General features: G+C 42.1%; 1 protein-coding gene across 7 annotated transcripts in view; it reads right to left on the bottom strand.

The window, feature by feature from the left end:
* The window catches only part of LOC112250997 (ELAV-like protein 4), a 69,520-nt gene that overhangs the window by 26,017 nt on the left and 21,172 nt on the right, over positions 1-22,331 (bottom strand). For all 7 annotated transcript variants that reach the window (XM_024421591.2, XM_024421589.2, XM_024421590.2 and 4 more), the window contains exons 2-3: positions 11,973-12,059; positions 8,213-8,453 (exon numbers count right to left, since the gene is read on the bottom strand). In XM_024421591.2, the coding sequence (XP_024277359.1) occupies positions 8,213-8,453; positions 11,973-12,059 (328 nt within the window). The remainder of the gene's footprint in view (positions 1-8,212; positions 8,454-11,972; positions 12,060-22,331) is intronic.

Raw genomic sequence — 22,331 nt, 5'->3', positions numbered from 1 at the left:
AAGCATAGCTTACAAAAGGTTAGCTGAAATGAAGTGTGCTTCCGAAGCGCACTCATGCAGAGGCGCCTGGATGTGCTGGGTTGCGATTAATGATACAGTTACATTGCACTTGGGCGGGCAGGCAGGTAGGCAGGCAGGCAGGAGCTGTGTGTGAAGAGAGTCTCAGGTGCTCATCCCTCCTCTGCATGCTCACCCTGGCCCTCAGCGCTCAGCTCTGAGAGGCCATCAGGGCCCCTACACTGTCATGTCCGCTGTGCCAAGCACCTCTCTAAAGTACCTGTGTGCTTGTATATGTTTGTAGGCACATGTGCCGTATACATACTATAAACACGTGTCCGTGTGTGAATGGATTCCAAATGAACACAAGGACCTGTCTCTGTTTGTGATCCCTCACTCCCTCCAATTCTGGTGCAGTCTACACCAGTGTGTCTTTGGGAGTTGGCACCAGTCCCTGTGCCCACCTTGGCAAGGCTGGATGGGAGATCTGGGTGTGCCCCTCCTCCCACCCCCTGGCACCACTCCCTAGGTGAGTGGAGAAATGGGGTGAGGCAGCTGCTTTCAGCACGAGGCAGCTCCAAGAGGGGATTCCACCCACCAGTAACAGAGTAGCCCACAGCAGGGGTCCATGGGCTGACTGCTTCCCGGAGACACAACGCCAACGCACAGAAACATACACTCATACTGCATGTAAAACATTTTTTTGCAAACTATGGACCGCTGATGTGAATATAGCACTAAAACGTACACAGTAAATAGAAAGTGTACACACACACACACACCCTGACAAGGTCAAAAAGCGGTAGTGCGCAGACTGTGGGCCAACATTGGCAGGCAAACTTGTCTTGGCCTTTCACAACAACGACTTGCTCTGCACGCATGCAGCCCAGCAGGTTCAACCCAGCACGACGCCTGACTGAAATAAATACACAGGCCTAGCACAGCACGGTTCAGAACAGCACAGCTCAGCACGGCGCAGCACAACATGCCTCAACGCTGTTCTACACAGCACAGCAAAGCTACTACTACAGTACATAGCTGTCCAGGAGAGTGCAGGTGTTTTAGCACAACAATGTTTTCGCTTTTTGTATAAAGGCTTATTTTCTGGTTGTTTACTGTGTTTTATATAGGAATCTAGATCCACGTGTCACTAGAAAGGCTGAGTGCCATTTTGAAGGATTGTACAAATGCCATTAAGGATAATTATAGACAAACATCTGGGAAAAAAGGCATCCAGGAAGCTGAAAATGCCATTAAGATAGCATAATAAATACCCTCTAATGGAAGAGCAAACAGGAAATTATCCCTATGCCGTTTAATTTGTCTAATGGATACATTAACTTACACATTTTAATTGTCAATTAAAACCCCAAACCAAAATGATGCATTGCAGTTTTAATGAGCTTTTAATGAGGATAGATCTTCATTTTCCATGACTTTCAGCTCCTAACAACAGCAATCCCATCCCATCCCCAAATCTGGAGGCGTTTGAACAACATGTACAAACTAAAAAGACAATGCTTAACATCAGTTAAAAGGGATATTCTTCATAAATAAACAGCTTAGTAATGTTAGTAGTGGGATCGTGCTGAGCTCCTTCATTAGGATGAGTTGAGCTAAAAGCACAGGGCCAATAGTTGTGTGACAGTGGATCCCCCCTCTTTGTGATCCAGAGTGGTGCGTTGGTTCGTAGCAGACGTGCGCTGGGATAATTGAGCTCATTAGTTGTGACATTAACACAGCAGTGCCATAATGCTTCATAACAGCTGTCCCGTTTTAGCCCTAACCACTACTGATGAGAGAGCGGGCCGGGGTAATTGAGACCACCTCACCAGGTCTTCACCGCTCCCCGTACAGTCAAAAAATAAATACAAGGGGGAAATAGGCAGTGCACCAAATGTTTTTCCTTGGCAAATCACTGCTATTTCCAGTGAGTGGCTCCTCTCGGTGGTGCTACAGTATGACTAAGTCATTATTTGTTTCCTGAAGAGCAGCAGGTTGCGGAATGTGTGAGATGATAAAATGAGTGTGTTTCCAGCGGGTGTTCTGCCTCTCCCGATGTGGTGACTTGCACAGAGAACCACAGACACACACACCGTGTGGAAAGAGAGTTGCTGGGGCCTCCTCTGTCATGGCTTCCATACACTTATGGTCTTCCTTCCTTCCTATTGTTTTGTATTGTTAGATATTACTGCACTGTTGGAGTGTCGCTACACCTGTGATAACATCTGGAAAATATGTGTACTCGACCAATAAAATTGTATGTATTACCTTTAGGTACCCTGTAGATAGTTACAGTACCTCCATTCCATTTATTAACATGCATGTCTGTATACAAGATATGATCTGTAACCTAGTAGTAAACAATATCCTTCTGTGATTGGGCCCTTCATAAAAATAAGAATTGCCTTAATATTTCACAATGGTTAAGACAACATTGCGATGCTCTGTATTAATGACTTACAACCTGTTCTCTCTAAGCCTCCATGTTCGGTCTGTGTCTCGGAGTCCCCACTCCATCCCTGTCAGTGAAAATGGCTTCAATCTGTCATATAAGATGCCATGGGATGAGAGAGAAGAGGGGGAAAGTGCATTGTGCACAGGATGACAGTGCTATGAAAAGCTGACAGTAACATACCTTGATAGCACCAGGTTCCTGAGGTAGAAACAGGCATATTGGTTTGGTCAGTCTTAAATTTAGCCACATTTAAGATTTGGAGGAGGAAAGAAAACATTCCAGTTTGTCAAAACAGATGTGTATCATCGTGTTGGTTCCCTGACATTTTACCCTTGCTGCAACAGCAACTTGGGAATGATTTTTGACGGACCAGCACTCTCCAAAATATTTGCGAGAGTAGTCACCAACTTAAATTCCGACAAATACACATATACAAACTTCTAGAAGTTCCCAGTTCAGTATTATGTTGTTAAAGTTCAAGAAGTTAGGTTTTGTTTGCTAATCTCCTAAAGAAAGTAGAATAACCTAATGTGCAGTTTTATGATATGATTGAATATACATTTATAATTCACACTTTAAATCTACATAAACCACTTAGCTGCGGTAAGTGCTTCTAGTACGAAAAACTGACAGAGGCTCAGTTCATTCTAACTGGCTGTTAATAGCAAAAGTAATTTGATTACAGCAAACGTGGACTCAGAGCTATTAAGGGCATTTTGTATGCCACTATTTACCATTTGCATTTTTGGCCATATTTAATTTTTATACCTACAGCAATGGCATAACACTGAACAATTGACAAACATTAGGTCATAATATAAACATTTGACTATAATGGCATTCAAACACTAATACAGCCTTACTATAGCTATGTGCTTACATTAGTGTGACTAAATTGCTGACCAAATAAACATTCCACGCATACACTGCCTCAGCTCAGATGTCTGTTCTCTAGGGTTGCCAAGGTAGCAGCAACTGTAATATGCAGGAGTCTCCCACCCACCCCCAGTCCCTCCTCCCAATCGGTGGCTGCTGCCTGAGGCGAGTTGGATGGAAGCTCAAAATGTGTAGGATGTCTGGGAGGATAGCAGAGTAGCAGGAGAGAGGACCCCTGTGAATCTGGGACACCCCAGCTCCATGACGTCAGGCCCTGGATATGACAACAGTGGCAGCAGCAGCTAGAGCCGGAGGAGTACGATGGTCCTCCAGATCTGGGGACTGGCTGACTGGCCCACTCTCCCTCTCCCATGTATGGGCCACTCAAGCAGCACAGGGAGTGGGGGGAGAAGAAAGGAGACAGCCAGGGTGTTTTATGCCTGGGATTCTAAAAATGTATTGTGAACACACATTTAAGTTTTGGAGTTTTTGAGAGGCACTTATGGGCCAGGCTGGTCTGTAATACCTGGCTTAAGAGAAGACGTCAGATGTGTGTTCATCTCGTCCCATACCAGGTATATTAATGCCTTCTTTAACCTTCTATGATTTCTGTCTTACAGTAAATGCATGTATTCTGGATTTAACAAATGATAGCGATTTGAAATGAAGTCAATAGGTATCTGCTAGTATGTCTAAGGTGGTTTTCTATCTTTCACTTTGGTCCAATTTAAGAGCTACTAGCCTCATTGTCATACTAAGTATTTTATATCATACTGTTTTTATCATCAGCGTTCTACAGAGGAAGCTATTTTATGCACGCTTGCATCATATTAATTGTTATATGAACCAGTGAGATTCATGTGAACCGGAGGAGGGTGAATACACACTGTGTTCCACTCTGCAAAGCACTGACATTCATTCCTGATGCTCACCACTATGGAACGTTTGATTGCGCAAGAGCTTGGTAAACAAATGGTTCCAGCAACAAACCATGTATTGGAAGTAAATAAAACGCATTGGCTTTGACTGTGAATCCTTTGAATGTACAGGTAACTGCCAAACAACAAAAAACCAAATGATGTAACCCCACAAGCTTAGAAAAACTTCAATCCACCTTGGCATAGATTCTACAAGTGTCTGGAACTCTACTGGAGGAATGCGACACCATTCTTCTTTGAGAAATTCCATAATTTGGTGTTTGCACGCTGTCTCAGGCGCTGCTCCAGAAACTCCCATAAGCAGCTACTCTTCCTGGGGTCCAGCAAAATGAAGGCAGTTTATACAATTTTAAAACATGACAATACATTCACAGATTTCACAACACACTGTGTGCCCTCAGGCCCCTACTCCACCACTACTACATATCTACATTAGTTAATCTATGTGTGTATGCATGCATGTATCTGTGCCAATGTTTCTGTTGCTTCACAGTCCCTGCTGTTCCATAAGGTGTTTTTTTAATCTGTTGTTTAAATCTAATTTTACTGCTTGTGTCAGTTACTTGATAGAGTTCCATGTAGTCATGACTCTATATAGTACTGTGTGCCTCCCATAATCTGTTCTGGACTTGGGGACTGTGAAGAGACCTCTTGTGGCAGGTCTTGTGGTGTATGCATGGGTGTCCAAGCTGTGTGCCAGTAGTTTAGACAGACATCTTGGTGCATTCAACATGTCAATACCTCTCATAAATAAAAGTAGTGATGAAGTCTTTCCTCCACTTTCAGCCAGGAGAGGTTGACATGCATATTATTAATATTAGCTCTCTGTGTACATCCAAGGGCCAGTCGTGCTGCCCTGTTCTGAGCCAATTGCAATTTTCCTAAGTCATATTTTGTGGCACCTGACCACACCACTGAACAGTAGTCAAGGTGCGACAAAACTAGGGCCTGCAGGACCTGCCTTGTTGATATTGTTGTTAAGAAGGCAGAGCATCGCTTTATTATAGACAGACTTCTCCCCATCATAGCTACGACTGCATCAATATGTTTTGACCGTGACAGTTTACAGTCTAGTGTTACTTCAAGAAATTTAGTCATCTCAACTTGCTCAATTTCCACATTATTTATTACAAGATTTAGTTGAGGTTTAGGGTTTAGTGCGTGTTTTGTTCCAAATACAATGCTTTTAGTTTTAGAAATATTTAGGGCTAACTTATTCCTTGCCACCCACTCTGAAACTGCAGCTCTTTGTTGACTGTTGCAGTCATTTCAGTCGCTGTAGTAGCTGAAGTGTATAGTATCGAGTCATCCGCATACATAGAAACTCTGGCTTTAGTCAAAGTCATGGCATGTTGTTAGTAAAAACTGAAAATAGCAAGGGACCTAAACAGCTACCCTGGGGAATTCCTGATTCTAACTGGATTATATTTGAGAGGCTTCCATTAAAGAACACCCTCTGTGTTCTGTTAGACAAGTAACTCTTTATCCACATTATAGCAGGGGTTGTAAAGCCATAACACATACGTTTTTCCAGCAGCAGACTATGATCGATAATGTCAAAGCTGCACTGAAGTCTAACAAGACAGCCCCCACAATCATTTTATCATCAATGTCTCTCAGCCAATCATCAGTCATTTGTGTAAGTGCAGTGCTTGTTGAGTGTCCTTCCCTATAAGCATGCTGAAATACTGTCAATTTGTTCACTGTAAAATAGCATTGCATCTGGTCAAACACAATCTGTTGTCGGCTATTTGAGCCAGTAAAGGGGGCTTTACTATTCTTGGGTAGCAGAATGACTTTAGCTTCCCTGGTTATAAATACAAATGCATTCATTTTCCTAAAGAAATGCAGCCTAGTGCACAAAATTATCCAGAAAAATGGGCAACTGACAATGATCCAATTCCTGCCTTGGTGTCGCCTGATCAGTCATTTTCATTCTCTGTATGCTGATGACCAGAATCACTAAAACTTTCCTAATGTATTCCATTAAAAGTTGTCATTCAATATGTTACCAGGTCCACAAGAATATCACTAGCTCTCCCCAAGGGTGTATGTTTATGTTATTAGAGGCAGACAGAGACGGTGATGCTTCAGCTCTGGCTGAAGATGTTTGCATTTTTACTGAGGATTAGGATTTTAATACCGTCTTCATAGAGATACACACAAGTCTGTTGGAGAACTTTCTGTTTTAGTCAACACCTCAAACACCCTGTCCTTCACTCCCTTCCCACTGAAAAGTGGGACCTGCTGCCACACAATACAACTCACTTTGTGTCTCTCTTTAGTTTTGTCTTCAGCCTGAGAGAAAGTTGAGAGGGTGATGTGCCAGAGTCAGTAAGGGCATGTGTGGGCTCTAGCGATGTGCGTGTAAGTTTGCCTTAAATAAAAGATTAACCTGTAGGTCCCTGGTGTATTACATGCGCAGCAAGAACGGCGTGGGGAGCAGGGTAAACAATCTGAGGTGGCACTTCACTGAGCAGGAGCGGGCCTGACAGACGAGCTCAGAGTGGCCGGGTGGGCTTGTACCTCACGCCGCTCTCGCTTCATCAAAGCTGACAGCACCCGGTCCAGAGAAAAGAGAAGCCTGTCTCTTACAACGCTCGGGCTTAGGTAGCTCTCATCACCTTGTCATCACAGACATCCTCCTTCCCTTTGAACTGCAGTGTAAAGGAATTTCACATTCTGTACTTAAAAAATGTACATACAGTTAACTGAAAGGGCAGGTCCATATGCATTAATGTCCTGTATGTGGTGTTTGAGAATGTAGTAGTGTAGTAGTGTTTTAAATGGTATTCTGGTCAAATGTCTAGAGGTATGTTTGGAAATGCACAAGAAAGGGCTTAAAAAATAGTTAAGCTTAAAAAATAGTCCTCCCCGAAAGTCAGATAATGATACCAAGTGGTTGTGCATGCAGCCTCCTGGCATTGCCTCAACTGAGAGGGAGAAACGGTTTGTTAGTCTAAAAGTTTCAACGACGAAATTGCACCCATGGGAGCACAACACAGACATCCACTGGAGAAGGGGGATATTTATAACACACTTTGTGTTCCTAAGTCATCAGAGACCTTGTATGGTAGAGAAGAACTTTCAATGTTCTCAGAAATGGCCTTACTTTCCCATTTAGGTCAGTGAGAGCTTCCTGGTAATCTTGTGGTCCTTTGTGCCTCAGTTGGTAGAGCGTGGTGCCTGCAACACCACATTTTGCGGGTTTTATTCCCGCTGGGGCCACACATATGTAAAATGTATACACACATGACTAAGTTGCTTTGGATAAAAGCATCTGCTAAAGTCATATATTATTACTCTATGATGTCTCTTTTTACTCTCTCCGATATAAAATGTTAGACCTCACTGTTTACTGACCTCACTGTTCACACATATGGAAAAAATATATGGAAAATGAGTGGAGAGTGTGGTTTCCAGGTGCTATTCTTATATATACTACATATTACCTTCCTGCCAGCTCGGGCCCATTATTGTAAAAGATGGCCCTGTACTTCCATCAGCCTGCTGCTGCCTGAGCCACTGTGAGCCTGGCTGCTTCTCATGGTCAAGAGTAGATGTTGCTCTTCAACACTGGCCCTTTTTAATGAGATTATCAAGGAAGAAGTGTCACTAAGTAGGATCTAAAATGAAAGCCATTATCTGGCATTATCTCAGAGCAGCCTCCCCCATCCATCTGCTATACCACCCACACAGCCACTAGGCTGGGATTAGAGGCATGATTAGCTGGGAAGTGCTGCTTAAACACCCCTGTGCCACATAGCACTGGGTTTCTTCACTTTGCTGCTCACCGGCCAGCTCCAGGCCAAGCCCCATCCTCCTGCTCTGCAGTAACCAGCTGGAGTACTGTCCAGGATCATAGGCCTCTGGCACCATGCCATCCCACCCTGTACCACACCCACCCACTTCCTTTCTTCCCATGGCCAGTGTTTCATCGTACCTGTGATCTTGTCGCGGACCAGTTTGCAGGACTCAATCTCTCCGATGCTGCCAAACAGGCTGCGGAACTCCTCCTGGGTCATGTTCTGGGGCAGGTAGTTGACAATGAGGTTGGTCTTGCTGTCGTCGGTGGGGCCTCCAGTTTGCATGGGTGAAGGGCAGCTGCGGCTGTTGCTGGACGGCCCGTTAGCCGTGGTGCCGTTGGGGCCGTTCGTCACCTGAGGCTCCATGTTGCTGATTATCTGAGGGAGGGAAGGGTTTGGGAAGAAGAACAATTAAAGGGGGGTAGGAGGTATGGCGTCTCAATCTGAGAACCATGATTCATTATTGGACCTCACATAAACACAGTAAACATCAAATCTACATTCCAGGCCATCAAAACTCAGACAAAAGAAACACCAAGTTTAACTCACAGTATGAGACCATAAAGTGAACACTATATGTACACATGCAACTTAAACTCTTACATATTCATGCAGACATAGCTGTTAGAGACATGAGTGATATTTTTTAGTTCTTCTCTGTGCTTTGATAGCTGGTGCAGTTAGAGAGTGGTAAAAATTTGAGCGATTCAGCGGGGCACTGCTGTCTGTCACAGGGAACATTTGCGGCTGGTTTTGCAGTGTGCGTTAAGAGCAGGTGTTTGAAGTAGAGCTTGCAGGCCCTTGAGGGAGGAGGCACTGAGGAAAGGCAGTCTGATGTGCTTATCTACTGGCAAACACTTATTTCAAGATCCCAAGACTGCCACCAAATATATTCAGCCATTAGCATAAAATCTGTGTGTTTAATGGTATTATTTGATTCTCGGTTACAGTCAGTTGATTACAATCATCCACTTACACAGAGAAGCTGAGCCTAAGTGGTTTATGGAAGGTCTGTGTGAGGTGTGGTGTGTTTGTGTTTGGAGATATAGGGTGACAGAATAGGAACCTCAGGGTGCCTGCTGTTAAAAGCATCTGCCCCACATGGGGGTGAAAACACCCCAAACAAGGTTCTTTGAAAAGTAAACTTGATGGGCTTTTAACTAAAGAAGACGATATAGGGAAATGTAACAGTGTGAACAACAGTCAGAGCACTGATTTACTTTTCTGTGTTTTATTGAAAGTCTGTACCAGAGACACTGTGGCTGTGTAGACTCTGAGTTTAATCTGTCAGTGTCTACAACACAACTATACAAAATCATTAAAGCTGCAAAATGTAACTTTTTGGGTGACCCGACCAAATTCACACAGAAATGTGAGTTATAGATCTGTCATTCTCATTGAACGCAAGTCTAAGTAACGGTAGATCTGTTCTGTGCACTATTTCTATGCTTCCCATTCTTAAGTTTCGCTGTTGCGTCTTTAACTTAAGGTTTTGTACACCAACTTCAAACAGCTGAAAATATATCTTTGGTTATTGAAAAAATATTTCACAGCGGTTTGGATTGTACAATGATTCTCTACACTATACAATGCTTGTTTGGTCACATAAACTAAATGAACTATTAGAATTCTACCATCGAGGAAATGACATTCTGCATATTGCACCTTTAACAAAGAACCTTGGGAAAAAACACAGGTAAACACTTCCAGAGGTGAACCAAAATGAACTAAGGGTAGTATAAAGCTCCTGTAAAATGACTGTTACTTTGGTGTCATTTAAATAAAGATCTAAAAGATGAGGAAAATAGGTTACATGTTTCTGCTGTTTGAATCAAAAGTGAATCAAAATCATAGAAAAGGAAAGATCTTAACACAGGTTCGGGCATATTTATATATATATACTTTCTAAATATGCTGGTTTTGAATAGAGGTACAAACTTCAATGTTATAACATTGAAGTTTGTACCTCTATTCAAAACCAGCATATTTAGAAAGGTTGCCCCATCTGACTGTAGCTAAGTTAATGTTTTGATAGCAATGATGTTGTTGAAAACTGGTCTAAAAACTAAAATAGACAATATTTTATCACAATATTCTGAACAATCATTATCAGTCATGTAGATCTCAACTCTATTGTTTTCTCCTTTGGTTTTCTAACACGAACCTCAAGCCTGAGACATACATTATCTACAGTGGAGGAGGGTTTATCATAAATAAACTTGAATGTGAATCATTTCAACCCCCATCTTCTCATTCCACACACACCAGTCTACTTTACAATGGAACAACACACAAGATAATGCCTGGAGCACACAGCAGAATACAAACAGAGAACCGCCTCTTTAAAAGCGCTCATGATCTATTCTGCATGCAAATTGTGCTTTTGACAGTATCCTCACCACTCCACCAAAGAAGGACCATGGAGACAGCGAGGAAGAAGGGATAAAGTACCTAGCAGTAACAAAGTTGATTGGGGGGCCTTATTAAATTTGTTTACACTTCCTGCTGAGCTTCATTCTGTCAAAAATACTTTCAACTCCATGGGACGTGTGCTTTGAGTTTTCACCAGGGAAAAAAAATGGCTACCTTGAATTACCCAAGACCCGTCAGTCAGATTGACCAATTATAATTTCTACCCCCTGCCACCGGCACTACCCATGCTCAGCTGTCCATTGTGCCTCAGTGGCTGGGTATCTCTGCTCTCCCACAGAGTAGCCCAGTGCTGAGAAAGGCAATATCTCCATGGTCTCTCTGGGTTCCTGGCCGAGGCACTACAGCACACAAGCAAAGCCTTCAAAGGAGCTCTAGCGTCAGCCTGAGGACAGACACCGGGCCTACTGATTCAACAGAACGCTAGCTAGCTAACACTAGCTTCAGATTAGAGCTTGTTTCCCCTGACCGGGCTGAAACACAATGCTGGATTTACAGCCTCCATTAATGCCACTGGGCATGGTGTGTGGGAGGGACCTGCTTCCTCTGGACTAAAATGGAGGCCTTAGTGGGTTCAGAGTGTTGGAAATAAATATTGGTTCATGAATCTAATGTGTGTGAGTCATGCAAGGCGTGAGTAAGGCAGTGTCTCTGGAGGCTGTGTCTGTGTGGAGGAAGACGGAGGGGATAGAGGTCCATTAGAAGAGGTTAAAGTTCACCCCTTTAGATGAGTGAGTCGACAGAAACACATCATCCAGGCCTATCCTTAATACTTATGTACCGGTGATTTAATGTCATGGGTTTTTATTATCGAGGATTTTGTTGTGTATTATTTAGATTTGAAATAAGATTGTATTTATGTGACTATGAAACAGTACCTCACATTGGGAGTGAGGTAAGAAGTGATTTGCAAGGCTGGAATATTTTCTCATATCGTACATCACAACTTGACAAAATGCATACATTTTCCATTACCTATACTGTCTTCATTATTCAATAAATAACACACCAGATGCAAGAACAAAATTACAGAAGGGGAAATATATAGCCGACATAAAAACATTTGGATGCAAAATTTAGAGCATTTATATTTATAGGACCTAAAACATGTACATTAAGGTTGATGAATGGTTAAAGCATTATAATTTTACATCCAATATTGTAAAGATTCACATATTTATATTGTATATAAAGCTATATTTACTCCACATCTTTTTTTCCACTCACAGTAAATCAATCAGCATCCTCCCAGCACACAGTACACTAGGTTGGCAGAAAAAGTAGCTGGCGCAGTGTGTCTGCCCGGCCGGCCTGCATCAGGGCCCCTCCCCTCTGGCCTAGCAGACAGACAGGCCTGCATCAGGGCCCCTCCCCTCTGGCCTAGCAGACAGACCTGCTCCTTCAGCAGCACTGTCATCACCATTGATAATGTCGGGTAAAAAGCCATTTTTGTGGCTGTCTCCTTACCATCTTTGGCTGTGTCAGCAATCCCTTCTCTGCCCAGCCCTGTAGCTGCGGGAGTTCTGCCTGACGCCACTGTGTCTCTGTCGATCCCTAGGAGGTTTCAGGGTCAAGATTTAACATGCTTGTTTTTCTACACAGGCCTTACGGTCACCAGCCACACTAAAACACACAGGTGGCTCTGCTTCCTTCCAGGTAGGGGTTGGTTTCTGTATAGGAATACTGCTCATTGAGACTTGGGTATAATTCAGATAAGGGACCATTACTGTAATGTTGGTGTTGAGTATGACGTGGTCTATTTGGGGAGAGGAGGATAGACCTGACTTGGGAACTATGGTGACCTCTGTAGCATTAACGATGTGGATATCCCTCTCACTCCTGGTGAGTAAACAAGCCCCTTGACAAAGACAGCTCCTCAAATGAGCTGGGGGCTGCAGGCAGCAGTATCCTCTGCAGAATATAGAGCTGAAGCTGTAACACCAGGATTTTGAGGCTGACCCCTTGCTTCATTTACTCTCCCAGACAGAGGGATGAGAAGGTAGAGGAATGCAATGGGATGTAACCAGTCAGGGTCAGGTGATGGAGGAGACCATTCATCCTCTGGGGGGTGTTATTGGGGTTCCAAATGAGAATGGACTGTCAGTTGGAGAGGGGAATGGGGAATTGAGAGGGGCAGCTTGTGTATGCTGAAAGGTCGGCGTGTGTCAGGATGTTTGGGTTGATAATTTGGGGAATGTAAATTGAGCCAATGAATTATAGGTACATTTCCTTTACCAGATGCCACCTCTGTTTTAGTTTAGGTGAAGACCGAAGGTTATAGCAACATCTTACAGCTTTAGAATATAAAGAACACACTGTATTACACATTCATCTTTGGGGGATTAATACTTATGGTAATATACATTTTTGATGTAGCTTTTTCTTATGATCTAGATTTTCCCATTCACAGGGATTCAGATGAAACAATACACTGCTTGAGTCAACCTGAACCATCATATACACAGGATTTGTCAAAGTGAATACAGGCATGACACAGACCCCTATTTTTAGACAAAGAAAGCAGCATGGGCTGGATAGCCTTAAATAGATATGCCCGCAAGGCTTGGATACCCAGTGGACATAAGAGGTCGCCCAACATGGTTGACCAACGTCCATTTTAAAGGAGAAGGCATATTGATCATGCAACATCCTTTTTTTCCCATTGAGTTTTAATCTCATTTAATATTCTGAAAGTTAACCTGAAAAGAGATGTTAAACAAAGGTGAAACATTAAAAGCATTTTTCACCCCATCTGCTATGGATAGCTTTGAATGGGCGAGTCTAAAATGAATGATTTTGCCAAAGTAAGCATAATATGCAGCATGTTCAAATGAGGTCCCAAAACATGGTGAAAAGCAGCAAGCAGGTGTAGGACTAAACATTGGCTGTGGTTTCCAAAACATTTGATCAAATGATGTACTACCCACTCTACTGAGAGGTTGTGGGTAGTATTGCAGCAAAAGGGTAGTTTGTGTTCCTTTTGTATTTACATACTGTAGCTACAATATTAACTCTATGCAAACAAATATATATTCTAAAACCAATTTCCAAGCAAGCAAACAGTTGCTGAAATATTGAGAGATTTTAGTGGGTATTAGATATACGATAAAGACGTATGGTTGCTGAAATCTACATTCTATTGTTTTATTACCAGTAGCATAACAGATATGCAGCCAAGTGTATCAATACAGCCACTAATAATGATTCTCTCCCTCTTTCTATGTCGGGCTGGGCACACACACACTTCCTGATAACATCTCAAATAATATTCAAATGAAGGGACAGTGCAATTACGTAAAAAACAACAACAACAGATGAGCAATCGCTCATGGGTACAATTTCCATTATTCAGGGAATATATTTTGGTTGTGCGCAGCAGACATTAGACAGAGTTATTATATAATCCATATATTCTCTAGTGTGTCAAATATTTGACACCCTGTAAGGGCTCCCCATCTCCTTGAGCTCCTGAGGTGTGTCTGGTATGGCAGTCATGTAGAAAATGTTATAACTGCCCACAGAGGACATTATCTCCCTCCGCAGCCTGCGTCATCTAGCAAATCCCACATGACCAGAAGCCTCTCCTCTGCCACGGTGACACTGTAAAAGTGCCACTTTACTGCCAGGCAGACCTCCTCTGCCCAAACGAGCTTAGACAATCAATTTCCCGTGACTTTGCTGGGATGGATGCGGAGAGGAGACACTGCAGTGGATCAGAATGCGACAGTAGTATAATTGAACTGATAGCGCCTGGCACAAAATGGAGGTCAGTTGGATGGTTGTTTGTGATTTCAATGTCTCGCCACATCCCAGCATTCTCCTATATGCTAGAACAGAGGATGACCCCAACAGGATATTATACACTGACTCATTAGATTATCAGTAAAATTATCCTATCAGATTTTCCTGTTTACATGGACATGTTCAATCATAAAACATAAAATTAAATCCAATCTGTTAAATATTTCATATTTTTGAATCAAAGGTTTGTCCATCGTACAGTAAAGTATTCTGTAATTCTGTCATCTAATACAGTGAAAGGTCATAGTGTCCTCGATCCATTGAAATGCTCATTTCAAGGAGAGGGTAGGTCACAAACTCAACCATTGAAACCCCAGTATGCACCAACTCCCTCAAAGTGCTTCAGAGTAAGAGGGAACTTGAGTTATCAAAGCGATTCAGACACATTTATATGATTTTTCTATCTTAACTCCAGGTCAGTGAAGTTCCCTCCATGCTATAGATTTTTTTTCTCCATCTTTTTATTTTTCGTTGCCTTTTCAGTCATCCTGCAGGTCAGACGGAAGCTGGGTCGGATCAATCAGGAAAGTAATCTGGAACACCTTGCGCCGCACCCGCCTGACTCCACCAACATCGATCCGCATCTACTTTGCCAAATTGATTTTTTTCTTCCCTTCTCTGTGTGACTCAGAATAATAAATGTTTCAGTGCTGTATGTAAGCAATTTTTCATTTCACTTTGCTTGACTTTTTCCCCTTATGATGTCCACTGTTTTATTGGATCGATAGAACTTTCCCAGAACCCTCTCTTGGCCTCTCCACTGAGTAATCTACGTACACTCTCTAGGGTCAAAGGTCAGGAGACGAGAAGGCAACGCGCCGCTATTAATTGCAGAAGATGTCTGCAGCAGAGTCAAGCTCTTTAAATATCACAGCTACATCTAGTCTAATCTCAGACTACCTTGGAGACATCAGTCTTACATTGTTTCAATTTCATCAATTCTTTATTATATTGTCCAACTGTAGACACTTATATAAATCTCAGAATGTATCCTCAAAACAAACTTAAAATATACACTGGTTATACAATAAATATGAAATGCATCCAAGGTCTGCTTCTAGAAGGTCCTAGCCTGACATTCTTTGACCATGGGCTAAATCTCAGATCTGACAGCTAAGTCTGTCAGTGTTACTCTCCACTTCTGAAAGCACCATGTGCATCAAATGGATTTCTCACTCTAACTCACTGGCTGTTAAAGCTTTCTGCTAGCATTTTAAATCACCCTCTCCTTCTTCCCAGCTCTGATGGTAATTGGAAAAACAACTTATCTTTTAAAAAAGCAAACACTAAAGCACAAGTAAACGTCCGCCAGACTACTTTCAGGAAAGTTCAAATTGCAAACAAAAGACCACTTAATAACCACTAGAAGGGAAACATTGGGAGAGCCTGAAACTTTTTCCTACACAACTGAATTATAATTAGGCCTGAATTCAATCAAAATGTAATCTAGCTTCTCTGCAGTGAGCTTTTTCCTGATTTGTTTTCGTGGCATTGGAGTTGTAAACTGCCTTAGTCTAGAGAATAAGCAGCCCACGGACAGTGACCATAGGGACCTATGGGCCGCAGTCTCCTGCCACTGCCAAACCCTAGGTGGACTCAAGCCATTTGTACATTGGCTAAATCCCAACTCTGCACCAATGCATGGAAGCAGAAAATTGGTGAGCATCTTGATTCTGAGATGACACTTCAATTTGTGTGGCTCCACTGACCTGTGCCATCCTCCCCTCCCCTGAAGTGGTGTGAGAACTCCTGGCCACCTGCCTGGCAGCTTGGCCGTACCCTGTACCCTAGGCGTACATGTTTAGCCCCAGCCCTGGGCCCAGGGGCCTCTGGGGGTCCTGTCCATGAGCCAGCATGGGGAGAGGAGCTGTGATATCCACAGGCTGCAAAAGGCTAGCTGAGACTGAACTCTGAACACAGTGGTCCACTCAGAGAGCCTCACAGCCTCATCACTGACAAAACATCAATACTACATGTGCATTGGTCTAATCACACCGCTCATGTGGGATATTAATGTTCCCTTAATAGGTTGTTAAGTCTTCATGACAGATTACATTATTTCATTTAATACAGTTTAACTAAAGGAGAGAGAGAGAGAGAGAGAATAATACCACCCATGTCTGCTAACCCCAGTCCTAAGGCTGATTCCCAACGACGGGGTCAATACACTGTCACCCCTCACTATGCACGCACCCGCGCCACTCTATCACTACTACATGACTGGACCCTCATCTACACAAGTGGGATACTTCTGAATGAAGGTGACTACAGTACAATGCAGCCTTGGTTTATATTAGTTTCGTATTTTAAGTGAAAGCTCATTACCATCTTGAGGTTGTTTTTAGCCAGTGTAGAAGCCATGGTTCCACTGCATCAACACCAGGTGTCAGATCACTGCACCTGTGCAGGCATCAATGTTCCTGACCAACAATAAGCTCCTCTCCTTGTTCGTAATGTCTAAAATAGAAATTATATGTAAAATCCCCAGCCTAGTTGTAATTAAATATTTACATTTTTTAGTTCAAATTAGAATGAACTAATGTACTTTGGATTCTAGTTCATCAAACCTTTGCACATGCCTAAACACCATCCCCTGAATCTACTTTTAATTAATGCTGATTTGAAGCTAGGATGAGTCATATTTGCTTGGGTAAAACAGGTATAGATGTACAAATAGCCTGTAGGTAAAAGACCAGAAACTAAGCTGCATTAGGGCAAAGCCTTGTCTGCCTGCCTATAAGACAGAGAGGGGGAGGAAGAGTCCCAGGCTCCCTGCACACACATGCGCGCACACACACACACATGCGCGCACACACACACACATGCGCGCACACACACACACACACATGCACACACACACACACACACACACACACACACACACACACACACACACACACACACACACACACACACACACACACACACACACACACACACACACACACACACACACGCACACACACACACTGAGGCCCAGCCAGAGCAAAGCAAGGCTCCTCCTAATCTAATCACTGCCTATGATCTCTGCTGCCCCATCAGCTGCTTCCCAGGCTGCCTGCCTGCCTGTCTGCTTGTGTGTCTCCAATGACCAGAATGTGTGCCTGCCTTCTCCTGACAGTCAGGGGCCTTGCAGCTCACACAGGAAGCTAAATCACACAGACACCAGCCGTTGCACAGGGCTTCATTCCAAGGCCCATGATAACAGTACATTGCTAGGAGCTAATCTGGTTATTGATTAGGATCTGAACTGGAGCTCATATAATCAAATAGATGACAGGTTGTCCTTTCGTCTTAAGTCAATAAAACGATCGAAAATACAGAAAAGCAAGCACCTGGACGGAGACAGTTAATACATTATTTGAGAAGAGCAAGAGAGACAGATTCATTACATATAATGTCCTTGTATGACAGTTTAATGTACAGTATGTTCTGCATTAGCATCCATTGTTATATCTATCCATGTGCAGTACATTTAATTGTACTGGTACTAATCATACTATACAAGCTCTATTATGAGTAATATTCATATAAAAAAAGTGCATCTGTGAAACTAATCCTCAATTCTTTTGTGATATAATATACTAACTTGGAGCATATTAGGTCATTAGAAAATTGGAAACAAACAAAAAATCTACTCAAATTTAGCTTCTGCTGCAGTGAGAAGACAAAGCCTAAATGTATACTCACAGCTAAGATTACCCCTCCAGCATATCAACTAAACCATAAAATGTGGCATGCATTCAAAATAGAAGATTAATCTCCTTCTGCCGTGGTACAGTGTAATTGAAAATGCCCACAGGAGACTATCTATGTTCATATAGTATGTGCCAGAAAATATAGGGCTATTTCCATGGAAAATTCTGGAATGGAGTTTTATATCAATAGCATGCCAGGGAGACATGTATTTGGAAGATAGCAGATTGTACACATCTATCTCTCTGGATCCCAACTTGATAGTAATGTTAATTGCTTCAAATGTTTATCTGTCTTGATAGATATCTGTAGTAAAATTCATCTTTCCATCTAGTTTGAGGAGAACGTTTTACAGTTGATATGAAGGGAATAGGCCAGCGTTTTTCAAACTTGGTTCTGGGGACCCCAAGGGGTGCAAGTTTTGGTTTTTGCCCTAGCACTACACAGCTGATTCAAATAATTAACTAATCATCAAGCTTTGATTCTTTGACTCAGCTGTGTAGTTCTAGGGCAAAAACCAAAACTTGCACCCCTTGGGGTCCCCAGAATAGAGTTTGGGAAACACTGGTATAGGCATTGACAGGATGAATCCCGTTGCCAGATGAGAAAACCTCTGATGGCAGTGGAATTGTTCGATGTCATTTCAGATAGCCATGACACTCACCATCTCAGATTGTTCTGAAATTGTGTCTGTAGTTAGAAACAGGTGTGCTTGGCATTCCTGAAGCATTGTTTTGTTGCCATTTTATTTTATCTCAGATAAATTAAGCTAATTGATTGCACCCAAATTGGACATTCTAATTTATAGGATTCAAATATGTATTTATTTTTATTTTGGGGGGGATTCAATAAGTTTAATTTCTCAAATTCAATAAAATGATGTTTCAGGAATACTAATTGTATCTGTTATGAACTACAGAAACGATTTTAGAACAATCTGAGATGGTGGGTGTTGAAATCCTCTTTCTTGTGCTTTTTGAGGTGGAACGAGCTAGTGATCAAATCTCATCACCCTCATGCTTGCCTCGGCTTTTGACAGCGATAGAAAAAGAAAGGTATGAACCATAGACTTTTAGGCAGTAACGCTTTTATGTTCTCAATAGGGATTGAGGAAGCTTCTGTCAGCTCCACCACCCTGACCCCTTGCTTGTGGGTACCCTGTCCACTACGGGTCTGTGGATAGATCTGACTAGGAAATGTACTTCCTTCCTCCGTCCATCTCATTCTTAATCCTCCTCCCCTTTCTTTCTCTTGACCTACAGCAAGTAGAAACAGAATATTTCCCCCTGTTTATATTTACAGTACTAGGATTTGATGGTGCAGACCTGTGTGTAACGATGTAGGGAAGCGATAGGCCTAATGTGTTTGTTTGTAATCCAACCAGCAGTGCCATTTTGTTGCATGTTGTTATGTTGCATGTTAAATGTATAATTCATCCGGCAACAGAAATATAAATGTTTGATGCCTTCCAGGCTGTGAAAAAATCCCCTGTTGGAGGGATGACCTTGAAACGTCCTTTATCATCACAGTAACTGGCCACTTTACTTGGCAACGTTGAACAACGAGCCGGAGCAACTGCTAACGATACCAAGCCTGCTGTTGCTTTCTTTTCTCCTTTTCCTGGGATGCAAAATGTAGATCAGAGGGGTGTGAGGTTTGGGCACAGTCTCAGGAGTAACTGCCACTCAAATCCAAAAGTATGTATGAATACCAAAATGCACGGAATACAGAGGAGGATGAAGAAAGAGTAGAATGGAAGTCAGCGTTCTACTTCCATCTTTGAATTTTTATTTTTTTACCTTTATTTAACTAGGCAAGTCAGTTAAGAACAAATTCTTATTTTCAATGACAGCATAGGAACAGTGGGTTAACTGCCTGTTGAGGGGCAGAACAACAGATTTGTACCTTGTCAGCTCAGGGATATGAACTTGCAACCTTTCAGTTACTAGTCCAACACTCTAACCACTAGGCTACCCTGCCACCCAAAATGAACAGAGATAGAGAGGATATATTAATATCTATCTATTTCCTTACTTTCCTTTAGTATATTTACTCAGAAAAGCAGGAGCAACAAACAACAAGAGCATGACCCTGTGTTTGCTACCGGGTTGTTTGTGCTAAGAATTTGTAGCTGATTATTGTCTGTCTGTGGTACTTTCAATTTCCGCCAAAGGAATTAGGCTTGTATTTGTGAAGTCAGTTCCCCCTCACAGCTGAATTCCTTCATCTCTCCTTTCTAAAGGGGAAATTTAAATAAATAAATAAAATATATCACTGTGGAAGCCTATTACATTTTTAACTAAACCGTTTTGTTAATATTCATGTATGTTTAGTCTTCACACAAAAGGAATATTTAATAACAAAGTCATATATTTGAGACAATGGTTCAGAGCGGCTTATTCAAATGGGCATTAGCTCATTAGTCCTTACTGTTTTTGTCTGAGTATAGGCTAAGTTATGTGGAAAATGAGTGTTTTTCTTGCTTACATTGGTAATATTGATAACACCAAAACATTTATAGGGAGACTTATTAATGCTTATGGGATTCAACTGTTATAATTTCCTTGCTTTCCAATTCATGCAAATGCATAGTGTTATCAATAAAACAAAAAAGCGTTTTTGAATCAATTATAAACGAGAGACATTTATGGCATAAGTTTGAAATTAAAATGTGAATCTACTTTACAAAGCAAATGTTCTGCTATATGTGATTTATCATCCTGCTTTAAATCTCAATCCAAATGAATTACTATAGATCCCTCTTCAGGGCATAAATAATCAAAACATGCAATTATTTAACAAATCACCACTTTGATTAAGATACTGCCATGTTAGTGACTATGCCTGACTGGAAGCAGGCAGGAGATAGATGATTGAGAGGACACCAACATGACCATGTGGCATTTCTGCTGGGAGTTGCATGTGAATAATTACCCACGCTTCTCAAGGACTGGAGACTCTGTCCAAGTCCTCTCTTAGGCACGGTAGCATGTCAACAGCAACAACACGATCACATCTCACACAAAACATTGGAGAGCTGCGGGGTGTTTATTTGTCCACATCTGGCTATTCAACGGTTCTACAGATTGATTCAGATCTAAGGGCGAGGCATGTGGTCAGTTATATTGCTGTAATTAATGGTTAGATGCCTCTATGACAGGGATAGTACTGAATATTGATATTATGCACTGATTACAGATGGGTAGAAGTCAACTGCCCTGTTGAGTAATGGCAAAGTATTCCACTGTCCATTTTAGTCAGCCTCACTCCTCTCTTAATTTGTCTACTAGTTAATCCGGCTCTCATTTGTCTATCTACATCTGGACACTTGTCAGTTGTACTTCTTTTCAACTCTATGACAAACTGCATCTGCACAGCATAGGATACAATACATTAACTACAAGACATCCATGACAAAAAAACGACGTTTTAGCAGTTTATTTCCTATTCAGTATTATATTGCAGCCAATATGTTACTGTTTATCATGCAACTATCATGTAAAATACATCCCGTTGTTACATGTATAAAAATGTAACCATGATAATTCATACCTGATTGGATGGATGGAAACAGCACTCAGCAAGCTGAACTTTACCTTTACATGTTTGATTTGAGTACACTATTCTCAAGAGCACTACTCTCAAGGCCACAGAATCTAAGGCGGAGCAAGCTAATTTAATCACCACAAACCACGGTTGTTCGGCAGAACCTCTAATAGCTTTAATACTGTTCTTACACCCATACTTATACCTCCTTCACCATTACTTGATTCAGGTATAAATAAATAATTGTATTCTTCCAGGAGGACCTTGCCTCACCTATAGATCCTATCGCTGTTTGAGCAATACTGGTCCGTTTTAGAATGACTTCTCTTCACAACAATGGTAGCCTAAGCAAAGTGAACACAACCTGATCTTCTAAAATATGATTCTTATTCATCTCTTTAACCTCTCTCACTCCCTGTCCAACTGTGAGAATCTGAGAGCCCCGGTGACACTCCACTGTTATGGGTGTTAGCACCGTCAAGTGCAAACTCTCCCACCTTCTGAACCACACCATCCACAGCTCTTTACTCACCCCCAGTTCTCCCACTGAGGTCAGCAGCCCCCTCCTCTACCCACACCAGTCTGTGGCATACCATCCAGCTGCTCACAAAACCCTACTTTATATTAATCTGAGTATCTCTACTTATTAGCATTGATATGTAACCTTGGTGCTGGATAGTAAAGATTGCACCCTGAGTGTTGTAACTCTAATGGAGGGCAGTAGAAGTGTGGTGACACTGCCCAGTGTTTGAGCCCCACTGACAGACAGCAGGGTGCTGCTCG

This window comes from Oncorhynchus tshawytscha, linkage group LG05, assembly GCF_018296145.1.
Source record: "Oncorhynchus tshawytscha isolate Ot180627B linkage group LG05, Otsh_v2.0, whole genome shotgun sequence".
In the NCBI taxonomy this organism is placed as follows: domain Eukaryota; kingdom Metazoa; phylum Chordata; class Actinopteri; order Salmoniformes; family Salmonidae; genus Oncorhynchus; species Oncorhynchus tshawytscha.
The sequence above is the reverse complement of the archived record's forward strand: the minus strand, read 5'-3'. Positions and strand labels throughout refer to the sequence as shown.